This window comes from Chelonoidis abingdonii, chromosome 25 (genome assembly GCF_003597395.2).
Source record: "Chelonoidis abingdonii isolate Lonesome George chromosome 25, CheloAbing_2.0, whole genome shotgun sequence".
Taxonomy (NCBI): Eukaryota; Metazoa; Chordata; order Testudines; family Testudinidae; genus Chelonoidis; species Chelonoidis abingdonii.
This window is the reverse complement of record NC_133793.1, coordinates 4,902,331-4,917,633: the sequence shown is the minus strand read 5'-3', so window position 1 is coordinate 4,917,633 and position 15,303 is coordinate 4,902,331. Positions and strand designations below refer to the sequence as shown.

General features: G+C 45.0%; 1 protein-coding gene across 2 annotated transcripts in view; it reads right to left on the bottom strand.

Moving 5' to 3' along the window:
* CSMD2 (CUB and Sushi multiple domains 2) overlaps positions 1 to 15,303 on the bottom strand; it is a 562,181-nt gene that overhangs the window by 385,243 nt on the left and 161,635 nt on the right. For both annotated transcript variants that reach the window (XM_032802693.2, XM_032802696.2), the window contains exon 5: positions 2,559 to 2,766. In XM_032802693.2, the coding sequence (XP_032658584.1) occupies positions 2,559 to 2,766 (208 nt within the window). The remainder of the gene's footprint in view (positions 1 to 2,558; positions 2,767 to 15,303) is intronic.

Sequence of the window (15,303 nt, the reverse complement as noted above, 5' to 3'; positions counted from 1 at the left end):
CACCTTTTTTGGGAGTCTAGTTGTTTTTGCCGTTAAGAACCTCCACAGTAACTTCTCATTTAAAACACTGCCCTCCTTAGCTTCAGCTCTTCTATTACCAGCTGTTTCCAATACTGGGTATCCCTTATGATTTCTATCTCTGTCCATCAATCCACCAGCCTTTCATTCAGGTGCACGAAATAATGGTTGTGCTAAAACATTTTACAACTCTGAAACTGACTCAGATTCATTCTCTCATCTGCTCCTTCCACCTGGAACCGGTTAGGAATTCTCTACCCTGTTGCCATTTCCAATGTCTAAGATTACTCCATAGCCTACTGAGGTGAGCTTAACGCATCTCCCAGGTGTCTCTCATTTCATGGGACTCCACTCATTTTAGTGCCAAAGTGACCTCCACTTCACACATGTTTTGGGTGTGTCCCCCCCCAACACACACAGTTACTGTTGAGAAAAATTATTTACATCCAAAATAACATGATCACGAATCTGCAGCTGCAGGAAGAATCAGCTGCACTAAAGAGATGAAGCCCACAGCATTTTAAATCTCCTGCGTGAGTAATATGCGTCTCCTCCTCATTGGGAGGGGGCTGAACAGTGTACCCCACATTCAGGCCTTGACAAATAGAGAGGTACAATGTCTGAGCAAGCATGAGGATATTGAGCTAACTTCTTTATCATCAAGGAAATCCAATGAGGAAATTTCAAGTCACCAGTGAATCAAACCACTGCACCTCTGGCTTGAAGTGGATTCCATGATATACAGCATTTACAGGCTGGTTCAATGGCTCTCAGCACCCCCACTATACAAATTGTCCCAGTATCCCTGTCTTTGCACCTCATAGATGGAGCTCTCTCTCTCTTATGAGTGGCCCAGGGGGCTATGACAAACCACGTAATTTAATGTCCCTACTCCTTAAATGAATCTTCTTTAAACATCACTTTTATTCTGATGCTCTCCAAAATTGGGAAGGAAAACAGTGAAGATCTCCCTCCTTACACTCCTCTCTTCTATAATGATGCTTATTTCTCTTTCAGTCATTCTCGGAGGGAAATGCAAAATCAAATAGTTTATATGTACAGGAACTTATATGTCATTTTCAAAGTACATGAAAGATAATTCTCTTATCACTAAAGATGGGCCTGAACCACTAAGCTCAGATCTCAGTCCACACGTCTGCAAAATTTGGGGTTTTCTGTAAAGGGCCGCCCCCAACACCCTAAATCCAATGTAAGAACCAGCTACAGAACTAGATTCTGGACCTGAACTTCCATCACAGATAGGAGGTGAGAGGATCTGGAGCTTTCACATGGGTCATTCTTCATTTGTTTCGCATGCATTTGAGACCTAGTGTACGCTATAATGTTTTCCTAGCATAGCTATGTCGGTTAAGAGTGTTAAAAAAACCCACAAAAACCTCCACAGCTTTAACTGACGTATCTATGTTCAAACACGTGCTTGCACACACACACACACGTAGCTGCAGCTTACACCAGTCAGAGTCCTTGTGCCTGTACAGCTTACATTGTTTGGGGTGCTAGTTTAATCACACTCTGAAAATAATTCCCATTGTCAGTACATGCTGGGCTTCCATTAGGGGGCTTTGCTGGCGTAACTATACCCATAAAGTCTTCATAGTGTAGACAAAGACCCCACACAGTGAACACACTGGCCTCCTCCTTTTTACATTCAATTCAACTAAGCAGCAAGGAAATTTAAAATGCAACTGAAACCTCAACAGATTCAACCACCGTCAAAACACTATCCATATCAAACAATATCTTTATAACATCAACTGCTGAACCCAAACATTAACAAACCTAAATCATCAACATGGGGTATCCTGTAACTTTTTTTTGTTAGAAGCCATTAGCTCATACATCAGCTATCAAATTTATTCTACAAACCCTGACTTGTAATTTCACAGCCCTGACCATGGAGACATCATTGTTACCTTGAAGAAAGTAAAAGAAATGGAATGACTGCAGTGGAATAAGTTTCTTACCAACAAAATAAACCTCGCTCTCTCAGAGCAAGCACATTTGTGGAGTAATCAAACGAGACTTAATGGGATGAGATAACAGGAATACTTAAATTCTGTCTGTAGCCTGCTGTACATAGAGCAAATCAAACAGTAGCACATTTGCCATAGGATCGTTAACAGTAAAGTTAATTTGTCAGCAATAGATTTACCAGTAATCAGAAAACAACTGAGAAAAAAGCAAGTTCAAGATTTCTACATCCACAGGTTTTTAATCTAGTTAACCAACTATACACCACAGGGCTCTTAAGAAAAAGTATGCTTCAAAGCAGACATCAATCACTGTAAAACTCAACTAAAGCCATAAAAATATATGCAGAGATTTTTCATTACAATGTAGTTTAAAATCTCGAATTGTGGCTGTAACCACTGCTAGTGCTGACCGTGAAGTTTCTGGTTCAGGTATGAGGTGATGTGCACACTGGATCCCACTGCAGTTAATTTCAAACCTAAAGTTATATATGTGCAGATATAATTAACCATGTACAGCCATAAAAGGAAATACAGCCACTCACTTACCAGAGTGAGGGTCCCTCCGTTCCAGTGACTTCTAAAAAGTCATATCCATCTTCTAATTGAAAATCCATGAAAACTAGAGCAATGGTGTCTCCAGGCTCTGCTAGGATAGTCCATGTACAGTCTGCATTATTGCCATATTCTGAAGGATAATGAGGACTGGAGATAATTCCACTTTGTCCCCGTAACGTCCCTCCACAAGCATCGTCGGCTGAAAGGCAGAAAATACACATTATGGGTGTTTTGCTGGAAGGGAGCATGATGCAAATATGCCACCAAGGCATTGGAGCAACATAGTCCTGAGGGGTTTTTTTTATTCTTCCCTTAATGTGTTAAAGCTTTCAGAGGGGGTGGGGGTATGACTCATATGCCACATTTGAGACAACGGAGGGAAATCGTGATCAATAATTTCTCCAAAACTCAAAAGGCAGGGGAAGGAGATTTTAAAAGGCCATTGATTGGTACATAAAAATAACTAAACCTCGTCTGGAGAGAGTAGCATAAATCAAAAAGATACTATACAAAACATAATGGCAGATTAGGGGAGATTGGAGTGCGCTGCAAAGATCAAGGCTGAGCTCTTAAAAATAATTTAGTATTTGTTGGGGTTTTTTAATTTTATTGTTCTTTTCAAGTGCTGTAATTTTTTATTGGCAAATGGATCAGACACATACGGGCACTAGGAAATTCAGCAAGTGCATTGCATGTGAAGAGATGCCTCTCACCAGAAGACACAAAGGTGACACGTTTACATCTCCCAAATCAGCTACTCAAGCCTCCATCACACCATAGCAGTGGGCGACCCTGCAGTAGGCAGGGGCAGGAGTGAAATAAACATGATCCAACAGACCTCTGACACCCCTAGCTTCTACAACTCCAGTGCTCCTCACCATGGTGTGGAAGAAGACATCCTGCATCGTCTGGCATGAGTTTTAATGGGGATGGGGCCCAGAAAGTGCATGTGTCAATGGCATATCCTACTCTTCCTCTCAAACTAGAAAACCTTTCCAGAGGTGGGAAAGTTAGAGTAGGGAACCCACCAAACTTCACAGGGTTCTCACCCCTCTTCAAACCCACCTGAGAAACCAGTGTTATTGCAAACATCCACCCAGATCCCTAGGGAGGTCTCAATCTGCACAGCTACCTTGATTTCAGTGGAACTATGCCCACTGTAGCTCTATAAAACAACTGATTTCTGACATGTAGATGTCCATTATATAGAAGAGAGTTCAAGGGGTTCTGATAACGACAAGATAACTATATGAGTAAAGGTCAAGTTCTCATGCCAACAGAACTCTTAGATAGGTAGACAGAATAAGCAGCATGTGACATGGTTATTACAGGTATGTATACAGCACCTTGGAAAACGGCGCTATTATGCAGTGACACCCATGGTGATATCTGTGCACCTGAGAGTTACATTTTATATAGTTGGTGGATCGCAACATTTTTAAAAATGAATTTGTATGATTAATAAAGTATTTAACAACATAGGACTGCATAGCAATTGAGACCAAGAGACAAAGTTCTTGCATCAAAGAACTATTGGCGTTTGGACGCCATGGGCATGAGTGCAGGATAAGAAGTTGAGGAATGTAAGCTCTATCCATCCGTACAATCTAAGATTTAACATAATAAACGAGAGCAATGAAGGGGGTGAGATGAAAATAACACAGTGGTTACGGCAATATGAAATCATAGGATTGCATTGGTTAGTCATATACACATTGCTGAGGTTTTGGAGTCTTCATAAAATACTTGTACATACTTTTCTTTAATTCCTTTTAAAAAATCCCATTTGCCTTTAATGGATGTTGGTTTATTATTTGTAACGTTCTGGTGGAAGATATTTGCCCCATTCCAAGAAGAAAACATTTACAGGAAATGTTTATGTAGGTCGAGATTTTTGAAAACAGATGCCTAATTTTAGCCACCTAAATCATACCTCAGGCATCTGCCTGATTGAAAATTCAGCACCCCAAGAAGTCAGTGGGAAATGTTGAGTGCTCAGAGCTTTTCAAAATCTAGGGCAGGTGCCTAAACTTAGACTTACAAACCTAATTTTGGGGACAGGGGGTTGTTTTGTTTTAATTCTTGGCTCCACATAGAATAAATGACTCTCCCTAGAATTAAGACCCTTCATACAAGCTTACTTGTGGTCTCACTACCACTCTATCACGATATCTGTATATATTGCACACATCAACTATACAGACACACCTTGAACTCCAGAGTTACAGAACCATCCAATGAGCTTGATCCTGCCACAAATTCTGCACAGGCAAACCCCTGGGCCCATGTGGAGTCCCAAAATAAGGCTAACATGCTCATCTTGAATGTTGGTATCTGCCAATATGGAGCTCGTTGCAGGACGGGGGCCACTGTTTGTGGAGGGATTGGTCCAGAGCACAGCTGAAGTTAAAATACCATAAGAATGATGCAGCTTTTTTTCTTCTCCCCCATCACACTTAAAGTCATATTTCAGGGTTGTGATGTTAGAACCATTAAAATATCACCTTCGGGTGCCATCATAGCTAAGAAATATTAATTGGCTCCGTTTTACTAGCTAGCAGTGGATTTGTTTTGTCGTTTTCTATATCTGCTAAGACACATAGATGTTACAGGATACAATAATGACCCATTAGGTCATCCAGTCCATCTGCCTGCAAGTGAAAGCTTATTCCCTATTGTACACTGTGGCAAATTGCCGGTACTGTTCTGCTGGGTCTCGTGCTTTCTCTTCTCTGGGGTAGGTTCAGGGCGCTATTGCTTGCCTCTGAACCAGTTCTTAATCACTCCCCTAGTGTCCTTGGAGGAGGGGAGTGGAGAGGGAGGGACCTGGGCCCGCCCTCTACTCCAGGTCCCAACCCAGGGGCCCTGGGGTTGTGGTGAACCACTTGACTAGCAGTTTCTTCCCCTGGGTTACTTCCCTCTCATACCCGTCAGCTTGTGAAGGGCTTCTCGCCTCTCTTCTATACAAGCCTGGTGCCCCTTACCTAGGGTTTCTGTTGGGCTTCCCAATCCACCGCAGCACTCCTCCAAACCTTCTATTTCTCTCTGGACAAACTCTTCTCTTCTGCAATCTGCACTCTGCTCCAATCCAACCTTTCTCCTTCAACTACCACCCCCTGTCTGACTGAAGCAGGGGTTTATATCCCATGACTGGAGTCAGGTGCTCTAACTGGAGTCAGGTGCTCTAATTGGCCACAGCTGTTCTAGCTAATCTAAAGCAAACCTTCCTCCCTTGGCAGGGAATAAGGCCCCCTGCTAACACTCTTATGCTGCCCTCTGGCCATGCTGTATCACAACACGTACCAGTGATTTTATTCAGTCTAATTTTAGACATCCCAAGTGACAGAGCTTCTACCACTTCCTGGGGGAAGCAGTTCCACGCAGCCTAATACATCCAATTTTCCCCTGACATTCTGTCCGAGTTCTTCTCAGTTCTTACTCTTTACTCCTACTTAAGCCCCCTTGAGTCATCCTCAATAGCTAGGGTGGATGAACCTAGTGGAGTTCAAACAGAATTTGTGGGCTCACAAAAATGCATGAAACCTTTTTTCTTCCCCTCCTGTGTTTTGAGCCATAGTTTCCTTCAGAAAGACAGCTGTGTTAAACACAAAGGTTTCCAACCCAAAGGGATGCCTGTGCCACGTTCATGGGACAGAGGAGTTCTGCAAACGCTGGAACAGACAGGTGGTGTTGTATACACTTCAAGGGTGCACTCAGCAGCAGAACCTTTCTTCATCTCTGTGCTCCCATTTTCATTCTCCACTTTCCCATTCCGCCTGTCCTCTGTTTCAGTTTTCCCCCATCGGCACATCTTTTCCCCAGTATAATCTCTCCTAAACAGGATGCAAATCCAATGAAGTGCACATCTGAGTCAAAGCTGTGAACCCATGTGTGAGTTGAGAATTAAGCAAAATTTATTCATTTTTCCCTCGTTTACACTTTTCAAACATATTCCCTCCCACAACAAGCTCCCAATGTTGATACTTGTATACTATACAAGAGGATTGACTGTTTTGCCTTTAAGGGTCAATTTTTCAGAAACTAAAACTGCATCTGCAATTTTTCATTGTTCTCATTTTCTCCATTCAAAAGCCCACATTTCAGAGCACAGGCTACTATCTGCATGTGGCAATGGGATAATGAGATGCCCACATACCTAAAGGGCACAGACAAAGCCAGTTTTAATGATTACCCAATTTGCCCTGCCAACTTCAAGCCACAGTTCAGGGGCACTGAAAAACACATGCATAAAAATGGGGCTGTAATTTAAGAGGCTGCATTTTATTCCCTTCAAATGTTTGGTCCTAATTCTTTACCCCCTTGGCATTACCAATCAGTATTAAAACCAAGCAGACTAGATAGGATAGTGGTCCCCAACCTTTTTGTGGCCAATAGCACATTCATGTTTTCAGAAGAGTGTGGTGGGCGCCAACAATTTTTCAAGGCTTATTTTGTATTTGTACATTAAATAATACGAAAACCAACATATTTAATATAACGTAATATATGACTCCAGAGAGAAGAGAGACGCCGGAGAGAAGCTGCAAGGACAGAGAACACCGGTGGCTGCAGCTTCTCTCTGGCTTACACCACGGTCCCACCCCTGCCAGGGACCGAGAACACTGGCACCCACAGCCTGCAGCCCCAGAGTTCTCTGTCCCCAGCAGGCGCAGGGCCGTGGCTTCTCTCTGGCTTATGCCACAGCCCTGCACCTGCCAGGGACCAAGAACACTGGCATCCACAGCCTGCAGCCCCGGAGTTCTCTGTCCCCAGCAGGCACAGGGCCGCGGCTTGTCTCTCTTGCTGAGCACTAGGCGGGCCCCGGGCCTGCTGGGAACAGAGAACACCATGCTCACAGCCTGAGTTCTCTGTTCCCATCAGGTGCCGGGCCACGGCTTCTCTCCCCTGCTAGGCACTAGGCAGGCGCACATAAATGCCCCGGTGGGCGCCATGGCACCCCCAGGCACCACGTTGGAGACCACTGGGATAGGAACACACCCTTGGGCTTAGTAAAACATTATGCAGTAACTCATGCACACTGCCCTTCCATAATGAGCTATGAGCATTAAAAAGTAAAACCTATGGAAAAAGTTGATATGTCACTAAAGCTGAAGGCATTTACCAGTTAGAAATGGGATCTGCTGTTTGCTACAGGTTATCTTCTTCTACAACTAGACTCTATTAGCGGAAGCTATTAGAGCAAATAAAGTAGGAGGATCAAGAGAAAACATGGTCAGGAAGATTAAGGAAACCAAGAATTAATTTGACTTGCATTGTGGCAGTGTGTCACTTTTGTATGTACAGCATTGTCAAATGCCTTGCTATTTATATGAAATGCACTATGAAAAGCCTGTTAACTTTACAATGCACATTATAGAATGGTATTTCAGACACTTTAGTCAAGGAGCTCTCAGGCTTTACATTACACCTATTTTCAAGTGTTTCAAACTCCAGCATAAAACTATTAAAAAAAAATCCTTCCAGACTGAAACTTAGCACAGGGATTCTCCTGTGTTTTATGCAGCAGTTGATGCACTTTCCTGGGGAGGTGGGGCAGGAGGATTCTGGAATACTGCTCTACAGGAAATTCTTAGTGTGGAAGTGTCAGAACCTTTTCAGGTCTGAGCCGTGCTGTCAGTACAAGCTGCTATCAGCGGGGCTGGGACTTGCAGACTCTGACTGATGGAGCTGCAAAAGCAATGTAAAAACAAACCTCTGGCTCGTGCCAACTCTTATTTCTCATGGCCATCTGCTACCCAACTGCAGCCAGTCAGCCGAACACACCGAATGCATATGCACAAATGCACGCTTCCTGGTGAGTGAGGGCAATCACTCAGCTTAGATGTATCTAGACCCCCCAGACTCAAGTGATATTCCCTCCTAGTCTTCAGATGATCCATCCAGCCCCCAAAATCTTTCAGCCTGGGGCATCTTAGCCCCTCCAAGCTATGCCATGTAAAAGCTCCACCCTGTCCAGGGTACCCAAAGGCCAAAATAAACACGAAGAAACAAATTCTTCCATCTCTCCTGAACTCCATCCATCCTTAGCAGATTCTTCTCCCGGGCAAGAAAGCTAATGCTTGTGCCCCACCTGGGCTCTTGCAAACCTGCAGTCATTGGCAGCCAAAGGAGACAATCATGTCATGACAGGCCAACTCTACCCCACTCCAGGGAGGCCCTGACAGGCACCAATCTTCGTCTGCTCCTACCCCCGTCCAGCTAACCTGATCTCCCACAGTGACAGCTAACAGCCTGCTCTCCCTCTTCGTCAGGCAATAACTGAGCGAGGCCCCACTGATTTAGCTCCTCCCTCACAGCCTTACCCCTGAGATTTTGGTGTCAGAGCATGGCTGACAGGGCCCCCAGCAGCCCCCTGACCCATGTAGGGTTTGTACACCCTGTCATAGGCTCCAATTTCAAGGTATCCTATCCTCATTGACCTTGCATGTTAGGCTCTGGTTCTTCTGGGTTGTTGCTTTTTTACCAGAGGATCCTCTCTGCTACATATTAACTCATCCGAGATAAAGGTAGCAGGGGTCACTTCGACAGCCCTGGCCCATGCAAGAGGCATGAGTCTGTCTTACCTCTGCGTCCTGGAGATGGGCAGCCAGGGTGCTAAAATGGCATCAGGAATAAGAGGAGAAGCATAAGGATGTTTTTTTTCTTCCCAGTACCTTGAGACTACAGGAGCTCTTCTTACTTCTTAGTGTGTGAATGGGTTCTCTCCACAAAGGATAAGCACAATTCACTCATTTGGTGGCATGTGCAGATACGCACTGGCTTATTTCAAACTATTCTCTTCAATAACCCCTTGAGGACGCTGGAAAGGCAATAAATATTGAAGCGATGCTGCTACTCTCAGTCAGCTAACTCTCTGCAAGCCACATGCCCAGCAGAAAGATACAACGGAGATAGGATGAGGCTGTTAGCTGCTTCAATAATGCATGCAAAAGTGTGAGCAGAGGCAATTTATTGTAGAGAGGCTTTCCTGCAGAAGGACAGTCACTTCCAGCATGGCACAGGTTGCCTGTCATACATTATTATTGCCTGACAGGAACATGGAACATTCATGGGGCTAATACCCAGGAGGAATTATACAGCAACAGCAATGAACTTTTTGTAGGCACCCAGGTAAGTCTGGCAGAAAGCACTGAGTGCGAATGAAGCCAAGAGCCAACACCTAATTTACACCTTTTCCAATTTCATCTGAATGACCCAGGCAAAAGCAAGCAGCCTGGAGGACTGGCAGTGAAAAGATTAATGAAAGTTTGGAGCCTACAGTTTCTAAAGTGATTGGTGATTTAGGGAGCCACATTTTTTGGATGCTCAGCTGGAGACTTTTGATTTTCAATAAATGCTGAGCTCCTGCTCTCTGAAAAAGTTAGGCCCCTTTAAAGGTGTCTTGACTTGGACCCTCCACAACTGGAGCATCCAAAATAACTGGGTTTACAGGATGCCGGGACTCTAGGCACCTAAAGGAGGTGGATTGCCCTCTTGAGCAGGGACTGTCTTTCTACAGTGCCTAGCACAATGGGGTTTTGGGCCACAACTGGGGCTCCCTAGGGTAAATACATTATTAATACATAAATAATAAATGAAACAAGAAGAGCATCCAGGTTAAACCAGCCTATATCTGACAGCAGTTTGGAAGAAACATTTCCTGTAGACAGATTATCTCCTAGCTGCCTATTGTGGGGTCTTGAAGATTCATCTGAAGCATCCAGTACATTGTCAGAGAGGATAGTGGACTAGATGAACTCGGCTTATCCAGTCAGCCAATTCCTAGGTTTCTCTGCAATTCAGAATAAAGCCAAACTTGGACAATGTTATTTCTCAGGGAGAAAAGAAAATCCTATAAAATTCTGCCTCTTGATGCTGCATCAATCTTAAAACATTCTTAAAAAAAAATCAGCTGGTGGAAATTGGTGTAGCTCCCTCTAAAAACCTAGCCCCCTATTTTTTAAAAAAACTTTAATTAAAAATCTTTTAAGTCACATTCACGACTTCCATCACTCATTGTATACAGATCTAGATAGATATGTAGTTTGCCCAACTTGCTCTACAGTTTGATGAGCTTGATATTATTGTTAAACATTAAAATGGTCTTGAACAGCTCTTGAAAATGTTTTGGGCCAGCGCACTATAAGCAGCTGTTTGAGTTATAATAAGGCAGGACACTTTTAATGAGCTACTGCATATTGGATATCCTTAAAAAGCAGCATCACAAATGTTCTCGGTTTCTTCAGCTGGCTTGCTGATTTTTTACTTAGCTGCCTACTAAAGTCATAAACCTATCAATTTTATTTACACTCGTCAAACAAGCTGAGCAAGACTTCTCTCTCCGAAGGCATGCATGCATTTTAGCAAACAGAATCTACTGAAACACATTTCAGAATAGTCTACTGGAGCTATAAATGGAAAATCCCACTTGGCATAAAGTTAATTGACCCAAGTTTGCACCCAGAATTAGATCTGAACCCAACCTGACCTGGTTTTAAAGATTTAAAATTAAGTCTGTTATGACTAATTTAGTTTTAGGTTTTCTTCATGTTCACGCTTCCTCTGAAGCTTATAGGCTTCTTTGAAAATCCCAGGGAAATTCTGAAGGAGTGAAGCACCCATCTCCTAGTGAATTTCAATGAGATCTGACCCTTAGGCTCCCTTGAAAATCCCACCATTCAAGGCCAAAAGGGACCATTTATCATTATTGGTAATAGTATTGCAGAATTGCCTTGGAGCACTCATGATGCGCCAGAATCCCACTGTGCTAGGGGCTGTACAAACACAGAAAAAAAAACAGTCCCCCATCCCAAAGACCTTTTATTCTAATCTGATCTGCATAATGCGAGCTCTGGCGTTTCACCCTGTGTTTCCTGTAATGGAGGGTATTATTCTTCGCTGCTTGCTAAGGGACACTATTGGACCCAGAGAGACAAGGTAGGTGAGGCAATATCTTTTGTTGGACCGACTTCTGTTGGTGAGAAAGACAAACTTTCAAGCTACACAGAGCTCTTCTTCCAGTCTGGGAGAGATGCTCAGGGTGTTAACTAACAGATCGAACAGGATCTTTAGAATAAGTAGTTAACACATATTCTAAGGTTAGGGTTGCCAACTTTATAATTGCACAAAACTGAACGCCCTTGTGCCACTCCTTCCCTGAGGCCCTGCCCCCGCTAACTCCATTCCCCTTGCCTCTGTTGTTCGCTCTCCCCCACCCAGGCAGGGATTGGGGTTTGGGAGGGGGTTCAGGCTCTGGGATACAGCCAGAGATGAGGGGTTTGGGGTACAGGAGGGGGCTCCAGGATGGGGTCAAGGGTTCAGAGTGTGGGAAGGGGCTCTGGGCTGGGAAGGGGGTTGGGGTGCGGGGGAGTGAGAGCTCCGGCTGGGGCTGTGGGCTCTGAAGTGGGGGCAAGGATGAGGGTTTGGGGTGCAGGAAGAGGTTCCCAGCTGGGGCCAAGGGGTTCAGAGTGCGGGAGAGAGCTCAGGGCAGGGGGTTGGGGTGCAGAAGGGGGTTCAGGGTGCAGGCTCCAGGCAGCACTTACTGTAGGGGGCTCCCCGGAAGTGGTGACATATCCCTCAGCTCCTAGGCATAGGGCTGGCCAGGTGGCTATGAACGCTGCCTCCACCCACAGGTGCCACCCCTGCAGCTCCATTGGCTGCAGTTCCCATCCCATGGGAGCTGCGGAGCTGGCGCTCAGGGTGGGGGTAGCGTGCAGAGGCCTCCTGGCCATCCCTCCACCTAGGAACCAAGGGATATATCGTTGCTTCCAGGGAGCTGTGCAGAGCCAGGTAGGGAGCCTGCCAACCCCGCACCAACTGGATTTTTAATGGCCCGATCAGAGGTGCTGAGCAGAGCCACCAGGGTCCCTTTTTGACTGAGTGTTCTAGTCAAAAGCCGGACACCTAGCAACCCTATCTCAGGGGCCATTCAAAATGAATTGGCCTGCTGATACGCCTCCAGTCATAGTACAGAAAAAGGGAGGTTTGTGGGTTCCAGATTGTTGTAAGAAACCATAAACCCAGTATCTTTATTAAGACCAGGATTTTTAGTGTCCAACGAAGTTCTGAATTTAAGCTCCCAGGCTTGTCTTTTGAAAGTGTAATGCAGGTTTCCTTTGAGGGCAAAGACTGAGGTCAGATGTGGAGTGATCATTTTGTGAGAAGTGTTCACCCAAGGTGAAACGTTGCTTTCGTCTTTTATCGTGTTTCTGTGCGAGTTCATTCAAGCACTCAGTGATTATCTGGTTTCACCTACATACAGTCAAAGCTGTGTTATCTGACACTTTACCAAATGGAAAGCTCTAGAAACCAGCATTTCTGACCTCTCTCAATAGAAACCTTTAATAGGGTTGCTAGGTTCCCAGTTTTCGACTGGAATGCCTGGTCCAAAATGTACCCTGGTGGCTCCGATTAGCACCATTGACCGGGCCATTAAAAGTTCTGTTGGTGCAGGGCCAGCAGGCTCCCCACCTGGCTCTGCATGGCTCCCTGGAAGCAGCACCATGTCCCTGCTGCTCCTAGATGGAGGAAAGGCCACAGGAGCGCCATGCGCTGCCCCCACCCCGGTCCTAGCACTGGTTCTGCAGCTCCCACTGGCTGTGAGCCGCAGCCAATGGAAGCTGTAGGGGCAGCACCTGTGGGCAGAGGAAGCTGCCTCGGAGCAGCAGGAACATGTCCCCACTTCTGGAGAGCTGCCTGAGGTGAGCGCCATCCAAATCTGGCATCCTGAAACGCTCAGCTGTAACTCTCAAGTGTAGCCAAGCCCTAATTGGCACCCTCCATTCCCCCAACATGCCAGATAACAAAGCTTTTCCTGTAGTTTTTATTGGGGCATTTAGTGCACTGGATGAGGTACAGCACATATGATAGGTATGAGTAGGATCCATGGGTCTGGAAAGCTGTCTTGTGCATTGTAGCAGTTGAGATATGTCAGTTTTGGCAGGCTCTGGTCCCACTTTAAGTTGGTGGGTCCTGGCCTGTGGGGAGCTTGCTTCTGATGCTGAGCATGGCAAGGTTCGGGGGGGAGGGGAGGGCGTGTTGTTTAAGGCCAGAAGAGGGAGATCAGGAACACTTTCTTTCAGGATGTGGTCCCCATCAAGTATGGGTTGTAATTAATTGTTCAGTGAGACCCTGCATGGGTTCCAGTGGATTCCAAGAATCAGTCTCAATATAACCATGCTTTCAAAACCTCTGCTGTGCTAACTACTCCCAGTCATCTCTGCAAAAATACCTCAACAACCCCTTCTTCCTGCACCTTGAGTCCACTCCTGCAAGCCTGACTTGTGGAAGTAATGCTTACTCAGAGGTGCAGCCCCACTAAATTCAACAGAGGTTTTTATGCAAGTCAGGACACTCACATGGACAATGGATCGCTGGGATCTAGGCCACTTTAAGAAATATTGCTCTTCTGGTGTGAATTCAGACCAAGTATCTCACATACATCAACCACGACTTTTTTCTACCTATTCATGGTACAGTAAATGTGCTTCACTAAACAACTCAGGTGCACAGCAGTGCCAGCTTACTCCTGAGATGTGCAGAAATACAGACCTATCTAAATAAGAGTTTTGGAATTTGGCAACTCAATTAACAGGCTCATCTCAGAAGGTAAAGATAAAAGAGATCTATGTTTGATCATCTACATCCACCACCTTGGGCAGGGCAGGATAGTTCCCTTTACTCCATCAGTTCCAGGTTAATACAGGATTAATTCCCTACCATGCAGTTTTTCCAGCCTAGTTTTGATCATCTCAAGTTATGGGACTTCTTGCTCCAAGTTATGGTGCTACAATAAGCCAAAATAATGACATGTTTACTAAGAACGTTTCTGGTTTAAACAGCCGCTTAACAAGATACTGCCAGGATAATTCATTTCCGAAGATGCCTGCTTATTTCTGCTACTAAAACAGGAACACTTTAGACTGTTAAAACAAGGACTTGTGAAGGGAGAAGGATGATCTGTTACAGCCCTGAGTCAGATGAGAAGGGATCAATTCCCAGTTGTGGTACAGGCCTCCTGTGAGAGGCTAAGCAAGTCACTTAACCTCTCTGTCCGTCAGTTCCCAGGCTTTAAAATCGGAAACATTATCATTTTGCTCCCTCACGGGGACATTAGGAGGAAGGACTCAGACATACTTGTGAGGTGCTCAGATGGTGACGAAGGCCATACTAGCACCCAGAGAGAAAATGGAGCGTACAGTCATGATTTGTATGGCAATAGCACCGAGTAGCCCCAGTAACGGATCAGAATCCCATTGCGCTAGGCGCTGTACAGACACATGACAAAAAGCCCCTGCGCCAAAGAGACACGCAATCTAAATATAAGATCAGCAACAACAGGTGGACCAACATCAATGAGGGAGGAACAATGAAATGAGACAACATTGGTTAGGTGGTGGTTTATCCCCTCTTTCTAACTTCTGCTCTCCCCTCAGGCCCTTTTCATGCTTTTTAGGACAACAATATTTTCTCTTAAGCATAGGCCCACCTGTTTACATTATAGAGACAGCAACATTAGACCAGTTTGCTCTCAAAGCAGCAGTTCCCATGATTACAGTGCTCTTGTATCTAAACCTCAATCCTTAGAGGTTTTTAAGGCTTGGCTTGACAAAGCCCTGGCTCGGATGATTCAGTTGGTGCTGGTCCTGCTTTGAGCAGGGGATTGGACTAGATACCTCCTGAGGTCCCTTCCAACCCTAATATTCTATGATTCTATGACATGACATTTAATCCTGAT